Source organism: Fistularia commersonii, chromosome 22, assembly GCF_037954325.1.
Source record: "Fistularia commersonii isolate RoL2024-O1a breed Wild chromosome 22, RoL_Fcom_v1.0, whole genome shotgun sequence".
Lineage (NCBI taxonomy): Eukaryota > Metazoa > Chordata > Actinopteri > Syngnathiformes > Fistulariidae > Fistularia > Fistularia commersonii.
This window is the reverse complement of record NC_141305.1, coordinates 5,577,739-5,596,171: the sequence shown is the minus strand read 5'-3', so window position 1 is coordinate 5,596,171 and position 18,433 is coordinate 5,577,739. Positions and strand designations below refer to the sequence as shown.

Here is an 18,433-nt window from a genome sequence, read left to right as displayed (position 1 = left end):
GTGACACACAACTTTTATATGGGTTCTATTTGCACCAGACACCCTCTGTGGCATCACACAGGGGGGTAAATCCAAATGTCCTCGAATGGCCGAATGCCACACCACCTTCTGGCAACTTGTGTCAGAAATTTGCCACCTTCAAAAACAAGGCAACAAAAATGAACAACGGAATTCAACTTGATTACAGATCATTTCTTCGTTTTTTTTATTTCCTTGTAGATCACATCAGTTCTTGCGGCGTCATCAGCCGCCGGTTGACAGCCAGGTTCCTGCTGGAGCTCATCACCACACATTAAGGGGTGTTTTTTTGACACCCTTTAGTCAACGTGATGCAACAGCATTGGCCCAGCTGCTTCCTGTCCCCGCCTCTATCCAGAGTTTCAAGGTCTTTCAATGCTTTTGGGGGGGTCACGTACGCACCCCCCGCCCCCCTCAAGTTCAACCAGTCACCTGATTGCGTCAGGCCTTTAAAATGCTCTGAAGGTTTCCGGAGAATTGACCAGACAGGAAGCAGATGTGTGAAGAAGGAGCGACACCCAAGCACACCACTGCCTCTTCCTGCACAACATGAACAAACGAAAGATCAGTAAGTTATGTATTTTCATGCCCGTCGTTTTGTTCATTTCTCCAGTGGCGCAGTTTACCTGAGAATCCAGGATATCCTGGGCAGTTTGTTCAAGCCCCCTTATGGAAAACATGAAAAAAGTTTAGCTTTGTTTTGAGGTTGTAAAGATGAATTTTCAGCCTCAGCAGTCGATAGGTGAATCCACTAAACCCTCCTTTTTCAATTTGACTGCAGTTTACATTTTTAGCTGAAAGGAAAATAAAAGAACAGTTCAAGTAGAGGGAAACGTTGGGGGTGTTAACGCAACTTCCTCTGTGGTTGTTCTAAGAAATATAGACACAGAAAGATAATAATAAGATAAAGCAGAATTTATTGGGTACTCTGAGAAAACATGGTGATATATAGAAAAAGAAGAATAGGACCACAAACTTACATTCTAAGAACCTCCAGGAAACACCAGCAGTCTCCAATTTTCAGACCAAGTTAATTTTCGGATATTATGTTCTTTCCAAACTTTATTGTTTTGTTTTCTTTTGTTTGTAACACCAACTGCTCCATCAGGACAAAAGTGATTTGTCTTAAATCCAAAGAGGTATTTGGATCCCAGCAGGCTGAGAGGAACCGGTGCAGTCTGGGCACGAGAGAATACGATCAGATCGACTTTATTGATCCCACAAGGCGGAAATTAAATTGCCACAGCAGGGTAGAAAAGTGTGCAAATAGTCATAATAGAGAAGAATATGAAAACAGAGAATATAGATACAAATGACCGAGACTATTTGCAATGTAAACAATAGAAAATATGAAAAGAAACAAATGAAACATGCCTTGTGCAGTGAATTGTTACAGAAGTAACGGTTAAACCCTACAAGATGTGGGTAGCAGACATAAAATGATAATGAGTTAGGTGTCCTGGAGAATGTATAAATATAAATATTACATGAATTAGGGGGATACGTAAAACAGTTCAACATTTCACTTATGTCACAGGATCAGAGTTCTATACATCATTTCTTGCCGATGACATCCGGCCTCGGAGGCTCTGATGAAAGCTGATATCTGTTTTTTTTTGTTTTTTTTTTTTGACCTGATGGTGTGAAGCATGACTGTCTAATATGTGTCTCTGAACCTGACAAACTATTTTAATTCTGTTGGACTTCTGAGTCAGGATTCATTTCCAAGTGCCTGTTTTTCAAGGTGAATAATTGCCTGTCTAAAGCGAAGGTTAAAGAGCAGAACCCTCTGGAAAACAACTTCAAATTCAGACGTAAAACTTGAGGGAAAAGATTAAAACCCAATCTAAATCAAATTAATCCCATTTACATACAAAAAGAAAAGTAGAAAGCTAAGGATAGGTTTGTGTGTGTGTGTGTGTGTGTGTGTGTGTGTGTGTGTGTGTGTGTGTGTGTCAACAGCGAACACACATATACTAAAAGAGGTGTCAGATTCAGTCACAAAGTTACACAGTCCTGAAGCAAGAAAGCACTCACCGTTAATCGAGACGCCGCCGGAAATATAAATCAACAGGTTCACTTGATGCTAACATTAGCATCGCAATCAACGGGTACTAGCTAAACACGGGGTCACCAGGAGACGTGTGACATGTGACCAACACGGACTCAGTGTTTACAGCCCTTAGGTGGAGTTTAACTTTTCAACCAAGTTTAACTAAGAACCAACAGTTACTTCAGTTCCACCATTATTGTGTCATCGCCTGCTAGTGACCCCTGGTGGTTGAGGGACTTAAATCTGACGCTTTTTGACAAAAGGATGCAATTTTGTGAACATTTAGCAAAAAGAAATGTCTGACTTTCGGCTTTTGGGCTGTTCCAAGATAACCAGAAAATGAGGGAGGTCTGGTAGACGCTGAACAAAATGTGAAGGAGCTGCCGCTGGAGGATTGACACTTGTTGTACCATCTGTGTATGCGCGTGTGTGTATGTTCGTGTGCATGTGTGTGAGTGTCCTTATTCAGTTTTAAACTCACAAACATGGTTTTGATTCTGTCATAAACAGCCCTGTTGTGCCAGTCGCTCCAGCGGTATCGTCCCCGCATAAAGCCTTGATTTTTAGCCACGATCTATCTGTAGGCCTTTATTTAGTCCCAGACCAACTCCCCACGTGCGGGTGGATGCAAGCAATGATAGTGGAAATTAAAGAAAAAAGCAAAACGGGTAAAGGTTTGTTTACCTGATTGATCAGGAACAATGTAATTACATGACAGTGTTTTCATGCTCACGTTCTAATTTTAAAAGGAAATCTTTTTTCTAATCGATCTCCCAGGTCTGAAATGGTTCGGGAGCATCACCAATCTCTCCTTCCGTCGCACCTCTGACCCCAACAAGGTTTCCTCAGGAGAGGAGTCCGCAGGAGTCTGCAGGACCCACACCTCCCCCGCTCTCCTCGCTCCCCTCGCCGCCTCTGTGGACGACATGGAGTCCAACCTCCACAGCCCCGGTTATGCCCGCTCCTGCGACATGTACACCCATGTGGGTACGGTGCCTCGGAGGGAGAGCTCGAGAAGGAGCACCAGGCGGGAAAGGAAGACGGGCAGGGAGGAGGGAACGGAGGGAGGAGCCGGCGGGCAGAGCGAGGTCTGGGCGGGGGATTGCGTCCGGGACTCCCCCCTGCTCAGTTCACTGTCCAGCCTTGCCGGTGCGAACTGCACCTCCCTGCCGGCCACCCGCGAGCCCAGCAACGCTTCCCCTTTGACCCCGGAGCCCGACGGCCTCTCTGCCCGCCTTGCGGGAGGCTCCATGAGGAGCCAGGACGCATCGCCGGGGGGAGTCGCCGCTCTGCCGGGGGGTTTCAAAGCAGCTTCCCCGCAGGACCTCTACGTGCCGATGGACCCGGTGTATGAGGACGCACGGGGGCGTGGCGGCAAACAGGAAACCACAGGAGGCGCACAGGCAGTGGAGGCCAACAGGTGAGGAGCGGTTTGTCAACAGGAAGTTTGTAATGCAACAACCATTGCAATAGTAGCATAATAGCCTCATAATCCAGTCTAACCTGTTCAATAATGTAACCAATATGTAATTTAATACTTGTTGTGTTGTCATTGCTGATTAATTTTATTATATTTCAATTTATCAGACTAAAGAAAGCCTTTATATAGTCATTATAAAGACTTACAATAAGACTGATAATTAGTACAAATAATATTTTTATGGCTTTATATATTTTAGGTCAAGTCTTTCAGAGGCAGAGTCTTGAGAGGCAAACGTTACAGTCCGACGGAAACCAAACAATAATGACATGATTGCTTGCAGATTCTAAATGATTCAAGTCTTCATGATGAGATTAAATATTTATTAGAAAGAAGACAATCCTTTTTTAAATCCACTTTTCCCAGAAAGAATGTGGAATTTATTTGGAGACAGAAAAAGCTGAATAGAATCATTGTTTCCTGAGGAGACATCACAGTATTTTAGAATATAAACTGAGACAAAGAAACAACATGAAAGTGACTGAGAGGTTTTCTCTGAGCTCAACTCATAAAATAAAGTTTTTGTTTTTATCTGAAGTGGAATTTTAGGGACAAATATCTCCTCAGAACAACTTTGAGGACCTTTCAAAAACTAAACAAATAAGTGAAAGTCTCAAGCTTAAAGAAAGCTAACTTTATTTAAAATATCAAAACCAGAAAACAAACATCCCATTATGACCAGCAAGGAAATACTGGAAAAAAACAAAAAACCATTGCGACTGAAAACAAAGACGGAATGAATATATATATATATATATATATGTGTGTGTGTGTGTGTGTGTGTATATATATATATGTGTGTGTATATATATATATGTGTGTGTGTGTGTGTATATATATATATATATATACACACACACATTTAATCAATATGATATATATATATACTATATAACATATATATATATATACATTTAATCAACTCCAGTACATCAACTCCAGTACATAAATAAGTAAAATATGATACAATACATGACAGGGGGATGAATAGAATAATTTCACTTGAATAAACAAGTACATATAAATGAACAGTAACAGTGCAGAAATAAGTACTTGGTTGTTAGAAATGTATATTTACCCAAATCTATCCCTTTATATACGTAACTGATTGAACATATGGGTTGATAATTGATACTGTGAATAAAATTATTAACTACGTCATAAATATATTTAATCAATAATAATCATAATGACAATAATTAACACATTTTTATCTAAGGCGCCTTGTTCAACACTCGAGGACACCGTGCAGACATATGCACAAAATGCAGATTCAAAAGAAACACTGGAAATAAAAACAGTAAAAGTAACATAGTGATTAAAATCGCACCCGCAAACGACGCCACGGGTGAATCGTCGCTGGGGTTCGGACATGCGCAGTCCGGCCTCCAGCCCGGCGTTGCTCGGTCCACGGGTCCACGGGTCCACGGGTCCACGGATCCACGAACACATGTGTCCATGGGTCCACGGGCTGCGGGACAAACATGAGCGACGTCCGGGACGTCTGGACGCGCAGACGGAGAGCGGTGAAAGTCCACGTCATGTGTTTTCGCCGCGTTTGCGTGCACGGATCCGAGAACCGAACTTTCGAGTTTTGGCTTCTGGTTCCAAGCGTGTGCGTGTTTGGGTTGACGCGTCAGAATTGCGCGTGCGTGTGTGCCTACATGCATGGGGCCTCATGACTTGGCGCAGGCGTGCGTGTGCACATGTTTATCGGAACGTTTGCATGTTTGCGTGTGATTTGTGTTGGCGTGTGGTATGTGTGTCTTTGGGTGTGTGTGTGTGTGTGTGTGTGTTTGTATTTGTGTATGCCATACATGTGTCTGTTTGTGTGTGTGTTTATCAATATGTGTATGTTTTTATGGTTTTATCTATGTATGTCCCTCTACTTTATGTATTTGGTGTGTATCTCTCTGTGTGGATGTATGTGTTTGTGTACATATTTGCATGTGTGTGTGTGTGTGTGTGTGTGTGTATTTCTGGCCCTTCTGGGCTCTGGGGCCAGGACGAGGTCATGTGACCTCAGACTACAGACCCTGCTCTGTGGACTCCAAGTTCCTTGGTGTTACTTACTGCAGGAGTACTATTGTATTGCTGCTGCTGAGTGACATGAAAGTGTGAATTTTAAAGGAATCCCCAGTTACCAAAACATTTTTGTACTTTATTGTATCAGCGACACAAAAATGAAAACTATCAACATACCTTAGTTTGTATAAAATTATAAAAAAAAACAACAACCTTTCACTTGTTGGCCACCATGGTTGTTTACGTCTCAGTGCTGTCTGAGACATAACGTAGTGATAAGGTAGTGACGTCATTTGGTCGGACCGGGCTCGGTCTCGTTCATTTCACCCTACGGTGCAAACCCTTTCCGTTTGAACCTGAGAGAGACGTAAGCAAGGAAGATAATGCTGAAGACAAAACCGGTTGACTCGACGTCAGCTCCCGCCATGATCTTGCCGGTCTTTTGTCATCAGATGCTACTTCTGCGGTAGCAGATTGTTGACCTCCCCCAGCGTCTCCTGCCTGTGGTTGTTTCTTAGAGCAGACGCCACTCGTTTCCCAAAGACCTTTTGCATGCTTGTGAAAGAAAACAGAAGGCACGGCATTTGGCGTCTAAAATGAGCAGCATCCGTGAGCTCTTTCAGCAGCTTAGCATGACTGGAGAAAATCAGCAAGAATGCTGCCGTGGATCCTTAGGTAATTGTTAATGTCCATAAGAAATTTCCTTTCTTGTCTTCTCTTCTTATGTCATCAACCCAGTGTGAATTGCGCTTGTAAAACAATGGCTGTGCCCGTAGGTTAAATTAAAGTGTCATAAATTGCAATTTTAAAAGAACGCATCGTTGACCTTCGGTGCTGTGTAACCGCGGCAACAGCTCCCTCTGCCGCCAAGTGTGGTGCAAGGAAATTCTACTCAATGAAGCTACGTCACATTGTCCCTACGATAACAAAATACCCATCCTCGTTGAATATGGTTTCATTTTTGAAGAGGAAAGGTGACCTCATAAGGGACCCAGTACCGTTGTGTGTTATACTTGTACAGTATTTATTTAAAACTACGGTGGGAGGATGCAGGTTGACATATGCTGAAGTCCAAATGTCCCCAAACAGGGACCTCCTTCTTTAGTGTCTTCAAATCAACGATGTTACTTCCAGTTCACATGAATGCAAACATGCAACTGTTTCACGGAGGGGAGCGAACAGCTTCGAAAACGCCAAGTCTCTATGGAGTTTTTATTTTGACATCTCTGATGTTTCCGAGAGTCGAGGAACATTTGCATCTTCACACGACCATTGAGAAACGGCGTTGCTGGCGGCGCCGTTTTTACTTCTCCGTCAACACCGGGGCTTCGTTTCAATTTCTTTCCTCCAAACGCTGGTACACCGGTCCGTTTCAAAATGCCCACTGTCAGATTGAGTCACATGGCCTCCATGTCACATCGAGCACTCTTTGAACTCATCACAGAATATCTGACATTTATAATCTAATCTACTGTATATATCATATAATCTATACTAATAGATTTCTGGCTGCTTTGAGCGTCATATTTTGTGTTGATATTATTTGGTAAACTTTGAAAGGTTTATTTATCATATTCAGGTTCTTTAAGCTTGATTTTTGTTAAATTTAAAGCTTAATTTTCCATTTGATGCTTTTCACAATAACGAGAAACATGGTTGTTGTTAAATTATTAAGGTTTGCAGCTGTAGTAAGGCAAAAGGGTGAACCTAAGTTCATGGTGTTGATTATCCACGATGTAACATCTCTGTCATAAAGGTGAAACGCCTGTGTTTGTTTCCAGAAAGAGGGGTGAGACGGACAGTGGAGGAGAGTACGTGAAGGTGAGACTTAAGTTCTCTGTAAATAGAGATGATCAAAATTTTCATTTTTATTATTACTATTATTGTTATCCAGGAAGTAAAGAGACTATTTTGATCTATTTCCAATTTTGCCATTTTGTAAATCTTTTTTTTTTCAATTATTTCTTATTTCAGGAAATATTTCTTATTTCTTGGCACTTTTATTTATTTGTTTGGTTATTTATTTATTCAGTTAGTTTGTTACCGTGGTAACCATGGTAACAGTCCTGCAGTCTGCCTGGAAAAGGTAGAAGGAATTTACACTTCACTGACTTAGGATTTGGCCCTTGACAAACACCAAGGTCCAAATGGTTACGGTAATGAAGTTTACACACACACACACACACACTTACACACACACTGGCAATGGGCCAAGTCCAGTGGGACGAACTGTTGATGTCAAAGAAGGGGGGGCATGCCACATATTTGACAGTGTGGGAACAGTTTACTGCAGGATTAGCTACTGTGACCTTTGACCTTAAGGGGCCTTGAACTTCCTGTGAACAAACTTTACTCAAACTGTTCTTATTTTAAAGATAAATAAAGTATCTATGTGTTTCCTGTTTGTTTTCACTTCAGATATTTAAACACAAGAAACCAGTTTGATCTTCAGTCATTTGTTTTCATTAAATTATTGAAATGAGAACAGGTTTTTTGGGCTCATTTTCATCATATTTCTTATCCTTAAGTGCATTTTAAGTGCTAGTTAAAGGCAGATTTCTCAGTCTTTAAAACAGTCTTGCTGTTTCCTCATGAAATTTCGGAAACCGACGTTCTCATTTTGTAGTGTTAGCCTTATTTCGGGAGATTTTTCAGCATTTTTTAATCTATTCTTTTATGTTTTTTGGATGAATTACAGGGCAGTTTAGTGACAGTCCTTTTTTCCTTACAGGTTTTCAAAGTAAGATCATATATTTGGTGAGAAACAGTGATCTGTTCCGGTACCCCTCTTCAACTGTGTCAAACCCCCCTACACACACACACGCACACACACACACACACACACACACACACACACACACACACACACACACACAACACACGCACACGCAGACTAAATCCTGACATACAGTAGCCGAGGGTCTCTGTCCTATTAAACACCCTGCAGACAAAGAACCACTGAGTGATGACCTCTTTCTCACAATCATGTTGCCACGGAGACCAGGCCAGGACTCCAACAGGGTTTGGGTCTCGGGCCCCTGGCGCCGCCAGCATGGGAACGCCATGCCCCCCCTGTTAACATACAAAAACATTCAAGTACTAACAGAAACTGCTGAAGCTCCTTGTTTGTCGGACAGAAGTTTCAGAACAGAATCCACTTGAGGTTCAAAGCGTGAGTGTGTGTGTTTGTGTGTGTGTGTGTGGATCTGTTTATATGTGATTTTCCTGTGTGTATTTGTGATGCCCTTCAAGTTTTCCAAGGAGAAGTTCTGGCTGGAGCCTCCCACCGACGAGCTAAAGAAGCAGCTGGAGGAGGAACTGAAGCTTAGCAGCTCCAACCTGAGGAGTCATGGCTGGTACCATGGAGATATATCAGAGGAGGTGACACTCACGCACACTAAGTATATGCACACATTTACACAATAACATTTTCACACACACACACTGACATACAAGCATATACATTGACAAACACATACACACACACACACACACACACACACACACTGGCGTACACGCACTCATTGACACACCGTGATATACAGACAACAGTAACTCATTTACACGCCGACAGTCAAACACACACTGACATACATGCTAACACTCACTTACATGCAAATGCATACACTGACACACACTTTAACAGTCACTCACAAACACACACAAGCGCACACAATTGTACACACACAGTCACTCACGCACTCATTGACATACTCATGCCCAGTGACACACACACTAAAACACACATACTCACTCATTGACATACACACTAACACACATAGTGATATATAAACACATACCCTGACACACACATATTGACATATACACACACAGTCACACACACCTACATACACGCACTTATGGACATACACACACAGACACTCACACACACACATTGACATGTAAACAGTCAAACAAACTAACGAAACACTCATTGCCATACACACATCCACAGTAATGCACACACTGACATACTCACATGCACTGACACGCGCCGACTTACGCGGTGACGTTCACACATGTTCGATCACACACGCACACACACATACTTCACTTGTGAACTAGTGTCATGTGTCGTTTTGACCGCTAGAGGGAGCTCCGCACACTGCCTGAATCCCCACCACCGACCTGATACTATAATCAAGATATAAAATAATTAACGAATATAGAAAACGCATCTATCTTAAGATCAAAGAAAATGAAATATATAACTTATTTACAGTTTTGTTGGTGGTAATTTGTTAATTATTCTTTTGTTTTGATTACTTCACATTATTCATTGATTTTGTGTTCATTTTTTCCCAATTTAGTTTTGACAAATTGTTGTGTATTTCTGTCTATGTTCCTCGCAATTTTTTTTATTTTTTGTTGCTCTTTCTATTTTTGTAATTATTATTTTGTATTAACTTTATTTGTTGCCTTTTTTTTTTTTTTTTTTTTTTGTAAATCAAACATCTGGTTGTGAGGAATTTCACAAAAACCACAGCAGAATAAATCATTAAAACGCCAACCAAGAAGTAAATGTGTCGTCAGGTGTCGGAGAGCCTGGTTCTGACCCACGGGGACTTCCTGGTCCGGGACTCCAGCTCCGGTCATGGGGACTTTGTCCTCACCAGCCGCTGGAACCACAACACCTATCACTTCCTGGTCCAGAAGACAGCGACTCGGCCCGGCGAGGCGTCCAGTCACGTTCAGTACCGGCTGGAGGGTGAGGCGTTCGACAGTGTCCCTGCCCTGGTCCACTTCTACGTGGGCAGCAGGGCGGTCCTGACCAAGCAGACCCAGGCCCAGATCCACTGCCCCGTCAACAGGACGCTGCCGCTCGGCTGCCGAGGAGCGGCCGGGGCCATCGGTCCTGAAAGGTCAGAGGTTATGGGCACGCCATTTTTATTTCGACTAATTATCTCAACCTTTTCCTGAATCAGGAAATCAATTCCAAGGAGCGGTTGGTAAGAAATTACCCGGAAATTGAAAATGTATTTAAGTGTTTACATTAATAATGATTGAAAACTCAGCAATTGCTTTTTTTAAGTGGTACAGGAAAAAGTCTGCATCTTTCAAAAAGACTTTGATTTTTATGCAAGACAACGCTCCATCACATGCATTAAAGTACTCCGCTGCGTGGCTGGGCACTTAAGGCCTTAAAGAAGAGAAACTAATGACAGGGCGCCCTTCTTCATCTTCAAGCCCTATTGTGAACTTTTAGGCCCCTAAGAAGGAAATTTACAGTGAATGTAAACAGCACACGTCTCTGAACAGTGTCTGGGAGGCTGTGGTTGCGGCTGCACAAAAAGTTGATTTTGACCAGATCAAGAAACTGACTGACTCAGTGAACGGAAGGCTGGCGACTGTTATCGAAAAGAAGGGTGGCAATATTGGTCACTTAGGGTTTTTTTTTTCATTTTCAGAAAGGTTTATTTGTACATTTTCAGTTTGTTTGTTATTCTCACTTTAACAAGGGAAAAACAAGTAAGATGGGAAAATCTTTGTTTTTCTTTTAGTTGCATAATAATTCTGCGCATTAACATTTGCCTAATAATGGTGTACATATAGATATTCTCTTAAGAAAGCCAACACTTCACTTTTACTACTTAAATGTTCATGCTCGAGGGTTTAACATCTTGGATTGACCAACAGCACTGTAGTTGTACAATAACAAAGTAAATCCTGAGAAATACAACTTGCCTAATAATTGTGCACACGAGAAAGAGACAGAGAGAGAGAGAGAGAGAGAATTACAAGATTTGCCCATTGAAACCTGTAAATTGTTTTCAACAGTTCCTCATCTTCACCCCACCACAAGGTCAACGACCAGCTCCCTCCTCCTCATGATGAGGGTCTCTCTGAGGCGTCCAGTAGTGGTGAGTCTGACAAAGGATTAAACTCCTCTCCTTCGCGGACACACAGAATTGTCAGAGGCAATTTTTGCATAAATATAACCCAAATATTCTGAGAAATGCACTTGAACATTTAAATCAGAAAATAGCTATAGTGGGAAAATAGAATAAACATTTTTTTTTAATTAAAATAGTTTTAATTCTGTAATAGCAGCTCATTAATAGTAATAATTTGAGTATTTTTGTGACATTATTTTGTACTTGTAATGCTAATTCTCCTATTGCTGCTACTATAATTATTAAACTTTGGCAATTTATCATTTTTTACAGTTTAGAAACAAACATTTTCTATGGAAAAATATGAATGATAATTTTTAGGTAAATATGAATGGGGGTCTAGGTGGGTAGGATTGAGATCGGTCAAAATTGATCGATATAGTTTTTAAAATAACTCTAATATAATAAAATGGTGTGATCTTATTTATTTTGGAGTTAAAGCAGAAGGGTAGCAAAGGGGAAAAATCATGTGCCCTGAATTCTGAGCTTGTTAACTGGCACTGGGGTGGAACCTGATGTCGGTGTCCAGCAGTGGGAGTCTGAATTGAATCCTCTTAGCCTCAGTTCATCATTTAAACCTAGTAAACAGGATGTTGATGGGAACCTATCCACTGACGGAATGTTCCAGGCTCGTACCTGGTGGTTGACTGGGTTTTCTGAGTGGCCTCCCCATATTCTCCATACAAACATACATATTCACATCACACCTTTTCTGTTGAGGACATACAGTGCTACGATTATTGTTTCCACCCAAAAAATATGGTGGATGTGTGCAGTCCGGGATCTCTGGAACCCCCCTTGGGACACATCCTAGGAACATACTGTAAACAGTTAAGTCTGATTATTTGTTAACCATTTCACAATGGTTTCCAGTTGCCTTTGTTGAAAAGCAGACTTCTATTCAGTCTAGAGATAATTGCAGCCACTATTGTTTGCTTGTTTCCTCCGTTAAGTTAGTCAATGTCTTGTGCTGTAGAGATATTGACAGGAGAGCTAACTTGGTCTTGGCTTTGCGACAAGAATGATATGACATCTTGTCTACAAGAAATTATGAAAAGGTGGCAAAATCAACCTTGTGGTCTGGAGTGGATCATTCTTTTTTCACTTTTCTTCTGGAGGACAGACACCGCCACAAAAGCTTTAGAGAGGCAATGAAAGCAGTTAGTGCAAGTAGAAGAACCGCTAACAAGAAGGCAGCCACATCTATAGAGTGGTACTGAATCCTGGTCATCTTGTAGGACTCCGTCCTCAGATGTGCGGCTCCTCTGTGCCTCATGACAAACTCGATCCAGAACATGGCTCGATCCAGGGGCTTCATGGGCTGATCTCTCTGCAGTTGGGAGAGCGCCTTCATTTTCTCTCTGTATGACGGCTGGTATAGCACCTCCTTCAGGGCCTCTAGGAAGTTTTCCCTATTTACCGTTGCAATGTCCAGCACTTTGGCCACTCCTCTGGCCTTCATCCTGAAGAGGTTGTCATGCTGGTCGAACATGAGGGGCAGGCCCACCAGGGGGACACCATGGTAGATGGCCTCCTGCACTCCATTGGTGCCTCCATGGGCCACAAATACTCTGGTCTTGGTGTGACCCAACAAGTCATTCTGTGGCAGCCAGTCCAGAAGCAAGGTGTTGTTGCCAAGCGTGGATGGCCTCTTACCCTTGTGTCTCCAGATGACCTTCTGAGGAAGTTGGGCGAAGGCAGCGGCAATGTCCTCAGTGATGTCCTCAGGGAGTTTCCCCACCAGGGTGCCCAAGGTCATGACGATGATGCCATGTTCTCCGGAGCTCTGCACAAAATCCTCGAGTTCTTTAGAAAGTGGCTTGGAGGGTTTGCACTGAAACCCTGACATATAGATCACATTGGGCATTGTGGGCCGGGGGAATTCAAAAGTGAAGTCGTTTCTCATCAACCAGATGTCTGCTGCTTGGAAGAGCTCCATGTAGTGGACATCGGGGCCGAAGTACCGTTGGACGAATGGTTTGTAGTTGGGGTCTGTGACATACCAAATTTGAAATCTTGTGAACAGGAAGCATAGAAAATTCTGCATTCTTTGGAGAAACGTCATCCTGTCCGTCAACTCCATCCCTGGGAGTGGAACATAGGACAACGGAGAGGGAGCGATGGCTTGATGGGCTTCCCCCTGAACTGTCCATCTGACATTCAAGACAAGTGGAAGATGCAGCTTGTGGGCCAGAAGCACCCCTCCACCTATAGCAGGGTCTGTCAGAACCACATCGTATTTGGCATCGTGGAGGCTCTGCATCATTTCCTTGTTCTCAAACAAGTCACCCATCATATCAACCAAGCCTTTGTTTATCTGATAGAACTGATACATTACTTCAAGCTCCAGGGACATCAGAGTCCAGAACGAGGCCCCCTTCCGTCGCATGTTTATCATTTGCGTCACAAAGGACCCAAAGTTTGCCTCGTCAAACCCATCAGAGCCATTTATGGTGATTGTCTTATACTGATCAGACTGCGGTTTGATGTACCAGCCGCCCCCCGGTCGTATCACAGTGATGTCATGACCTCTGGATTGGAGCTCTTCAATGAGGACCTTCATGTTGATCCAGTGGCTTCCATCAATCGGAAATACCAGAACTTTCCCTCCATTTACTGAGTGTGTGGAGCAGAGTAGAACCAGGACCACGATCGTCGGTCGGATCATAGCTGGAAAAAAATAACACATCAAGGGTGTTAGAAGAATTACAAGTGCTAGAAGAGAATTAAAACTTTATGCATGTCAGCAAAATTATTTTAATTGAATAAAACCTATGAATCAATTTGCCAGTGAAAATTAAAGAATCATTCTCTCCAAATCAGAAAGTGACCGACTTCATTCACGGGGAAGACACAATTTCTCCCTCTCTATACATAGTGGTCAGGATTCACAATTCAGTAAATTCAAAGTAAAAGTACCTCTGTGAAATACTATTTTGAAATGATTAGCAAATCCGCCAATCATATTGGCCCTTCAGGGATTCCATTTTTTAATCCTGATAAGGAACAGCAGTGACGAACTTGATCTTTATAGAGCATTTCCAAAACCAGGACCAGTAATCTTGCCCCAGAGCAGTGAGATTCCAGGTTCTAACCTAGACCAGGTGGACAGGGTTCACTCTGGTGGGGTTCCTCGTGTTCTCCTGCCTGGATTCTCGAGGCTCTCATCTATGTAATGTCCTCCCACAGTCCAAAAACAGTCATTATGTTTATTGAAGAGTCCAAATTGTCCGTAGGTATGAATGAGAGTGAATCGCTAGAAGTTTCTCATAGTTATGATGTCAAATATATTTATAAATTGCTTTTCTAAAAATTGAAGTGACGATATAGAATCAGTTCATTCATTCATTTATTTTCCATTCTGCCAATCATGTAATCAGTGACATGTTGGGGTTAGAGGTTAGACTGACATGTCCGGGTTTAACCCCGTCTCTTGTCCCAGTGACAAGTGGGATAGGCTCCAGCCTCCCCGTGACTGTCTGAGCAGGATGAAAGCAAGAAAACACAAATAAATGAAATAAATGTCCAAAATCAGATCAATCTTGGTACTCTTTAGTCTATAGAACAATAATTACATGATGTAGAGACTGGTGTTCATCGTGTTCTTAGCTTATCATAGTTTTGGTGAATGTTAGTGTGATTGGGATGGTTTATGGTTTCTTTATGCTGACTTGCAGTCAAACAAGTACAATGATTAGGGCCTGTGTTGCGTTAAATGACCTGCATCAGTATTCCTGTTATCTAAGGAGTCGTGCTGCTCAAATCAAAGCAATTCTCTGTGTTCCGGTCTGCTCATTTACTCCATGCCAACTCGCCATAGCATCATCAAAATCAAAGATTAAATAGAGATCTAAACCCGCAACATATAAACAGGACTGTAAAATCTCCCTGTGAAACTGCAGCGCAGAGGGCATGACCTTAACAGTCTGTTCTCACAGGAAAGCTCTAGAAGAGGTTATTCCAAAGTCTAGGGTTCCCCTGACGGCAAACAGACAGCCCTGCTGTATTTTTCAAAATGGGGTTGGAGTTGGTGGTGCTTGAGTTTAGGCAGCACAGCAGGGGGCTGTGGGGTGCTGTGAAGTCACACAGGGAGTTAGAAGTTCATACCCAGGAGCTAAAATGTTACAGGTCCCGGAGGTCCTGGGTCAAATTCTTTTAAAAGCTGCTGTAAAAACTAACAAGGAGCCGGAGCAGAGATGAAAGGAGAGGCAGGTTCCCGTTAAAGAAAGGGGAAAAACTCCTGTATTTTTAATGAATTGCAGAACCGGAGAGGCTCTCTGCTGGTCACCGTGGTAATGCTGTTACCAGACGGAGGGGTTTGGGTCCAGATAAGTGGCCTACGATGTCAAGATTATGAGATTTTCCTGAGTGGAAAAAAACAAAACAAAGCCAAGGCTACGCTCAATCAGGTGATTTGTTTTGGTTCAAAGTATGCTGCACTTTGCAAAGTTGCTGTATTGTGTGGTACGTACTGCCTACCATTGCTTTTTGAGATAAAATGTTTGACATACGATGGGGTATCTTTGTTGAGCATTGCCCAATTTTTGGTCCTTGAGTTTTTTTACGAAGTCATTTGCATTCAAGTAGAATCTGCATTTTAACGGTCTAAGAGACTATCAGAAGGCAGCAGGTGAGTACCTTGGTCTTTAAAGAACCCGCCGATTATGTTTGGACTGTGGGAGGAAGTCGGAGAAGCTGTAGAGAATCCAGGGAGGAGAACGTGGAGACTCTGCACGCTTTTTTTTTTGTTTTTCGCTTTTTCCATCTTTTTTTTTTTTTTGCTGCTCGTTCCTCTCGGCAGGTTTGAGGTGTCAGAGACCAGACTGCAAGGTATGGTCCTTTCAGTCTTGTCCGAACAAATTAGAAGTGCCGGTTGAAGGTGCAGCAACTATAAGCTGGACAGGGAGGCCCACACTGATGTAAGACCTACCCCCCCCCCCCCCCCCAACACACACACACACACAATCCAGAGTTCCGACAGTTCCATAATGGCTTTCTGATTACATAACTTCATTCCTCCAGTTAAATCCCAGGAGGCTTACAACTTCTTTCTTTTTTCCTCCCTCTGCTTTCCATTCCCCCTTGGGTTACTCAGTTACAGAAGGAGACAGACGTGTGTGTGTGGGGGGGGGGGGGGGGGGTGTCATATGTAAAGAGTATAAAGAGTAACAGCTGTGATAATGATGTGTCAGCATGTTGGCAACCTGATCGTCCTCATTAGGGAGGTAATTAAAGACCAATCCTGGATTTTTATAAAGGAAGGCTCTGAAACAGGAACCTCAGGGCTGTTTTATGAAACAATCCCCCTCTGGTTCTGAAGGTTTCCTCTCTTTCATCCCAGAGAACATCAACCTAATGTGTTTGTTTTTATTACACCTCCGTTTTTTTGCCCCTCACAAAAACAAAAAAACTTCTGACTAAATATCTGTAGGGCTGTTACGAAAATAACAAATCTGCAGTTTTGTGAATGAAACTCCCTGAGACAGAGGCATCTGGAATTTACAAGCATCCATGTGTAAACACTCAGGCATGTGGTCTCACGTGGCTCTGAACTACAAAAAAATAGCTGAGAAACGGAACTGACTGGGTAGAACATGCAATGAAACACCTCTCTTTTGTAATTCCAAACACTCACCGAGCGTGTCTCTTGGATAGGTAGCAGAAACTCCGGTGCAATGAGCCGATCCTGCCCTGGCACCGTATGATGCTCTGGGTGTTGCCTCAATCGTCCTGTGGTTGAAAGTTCAGTGCTTGTGCGGGAGCAACTGCGGCGCTTACGCAAGGCAGAGCTGGTTCTTGGACAAACCCACATGGAGCAGCGTGGTGTGTGTGTACAGCAGATGTAGTACTAAGATAAGCTTCACCTGTGTTTGATAGTCAGTTGGGACCAAAGGCCAACATGTGTTATGGTGGCACCAATTAATAACGCATCACAATGCATGACTGTATGTTGTTGTGAAATTCCAGGAAAAAAAAATTAAACACCCGTAAAATGATAAGTTTAAATCTTTGGCTGCATTCACAGTGCAGGCCCTGATGCTCAGCGCTGTTGTTTACAGTGTTTTATTTTGACATTTGTTTCCATCTTTATTTATAGGAGACTATCTGTGACTTTGTTGCACAAGGGTGAAAGAGCTTTAAGGTTTTGCTGACATGGAAGGCATGAAATACTAGGTAAAGTGTATCACAGAGGCAGGTAGGATCAGAACAATACAAAGAAAATGGCTACCCACACTTTTAGTCATTTTCACCGTGGTGTTATTTGTCTAAAACAAAGCATGTTGAGATCAAGAGGTAGATATTCAAACTCCGCATTGACCATACTCCACTTAAACCCTTTAAGAGGAGTAGCCCTGTTGCTGTTATGCCCCACCTCTGTTGTACCATTAGCTGTTGAGTTTGGTGATGAATTTCAAGTTTGGTGCTTTGTTGGAGCATAAAGTCAAAATAAAAATATGAGCGACTACCCAACAGGTCACAGAAAATTCCCTAAGTTCATAAATTAGCGTTGCAAAGGTCTGTTTTCTCATTGAGTTCTTCAAGGAGGGGGGGACTCGATAGAGTACGTCGCTGATGAAGATGGGAAAAGGTTTCCCCTCAGTGTGAGTGCAGCGAAAATGTACAAATTAGGACACAATTTAGGCAAAGGGGAGGTTGTAGTTTCAAATGACGACGGAACAACGCCATAAGTCTGATGCTCATTTAGTGCAGAAACACCAGAGAGAGAACAGTCTGACTACCAGTGCCATTTAATTACACATCTACAATTTAAAATACTTCAGCTGTCCTTTTTCAAGTAAGAATAGCAAACATCTCTGTGCTCTCAATGGAATAAACCTGTTGACTGGATGGTAAACCATCTTACAAACTGCCAAAATCCTGCTTGTGTTACATAATCACACCAACTTAGAACTATTCTGCTATCAGCAGCATTAGAAAGCAATAGGCCCATTGTTTTCCGGA

General features: G+C 42.5%; 1 protein-coding gene and 1 pseudogene across 3 annotated transcripts in view; one reads left to right on the top strand and one right to left on the bottom strand.

Moving 5' to 3' along the window:
- Window positions 1–489: 489 nt before the first annotated feature.
- sh2d3cb (SH2 domain containing 3Cb) overlaps window positions 490–18,433 on the top strand; it is a 50,097-nt gene continuing 32,153 nt past the window's right edge. For both annotated transcript variants that reach the window (XR_015107853.1, XM_086169630.1), the window contains exons 1-6: window positions 490–586; window positions 2,849–3,491; window positions 7,358–7,397; window positions 8,829–8,957; window positions 10,110–10,438; window positions 11,355–11,437. Coding sequence is in view for 1 of the 2 variants with exons in the window: in XM_086169630.1 (XP_086025756.1) it covers window positions 568–586; window positions 2,849–3,491; window positions 7,358–7,397; window positions 8,829–8,957; window positions 10,110–10,438; window positions 11,355–11,437 (1,243 nt within the window). In the remaining variant the exon portion in view is untranslated. The remainder of the gene's footprint in view (window positions 587–2,848; window positions 3,492–7,357; window positions 7,398–8,828; window positions 8,958–10,109; window positions 10,439–11,354; window positions 11,438–18,433) is intronic.
- LOC147221427 (UDP-glucuronosyltransferase 2B31 pseudogene) lies at window positions 10,868–17,377 on the bottom strand (annotated as a pseudogene). The gene is made up of 2 exons (XR_015107854.1): window positions 17,106–17,377; window positions 10,868–14,140 (listed from the first exon to the last, which is right to left on the bottom strand). The product of XR_015107854.1 is annotated as a UDP-glucuronosyltransferase 2B31 pseudogene (transcript).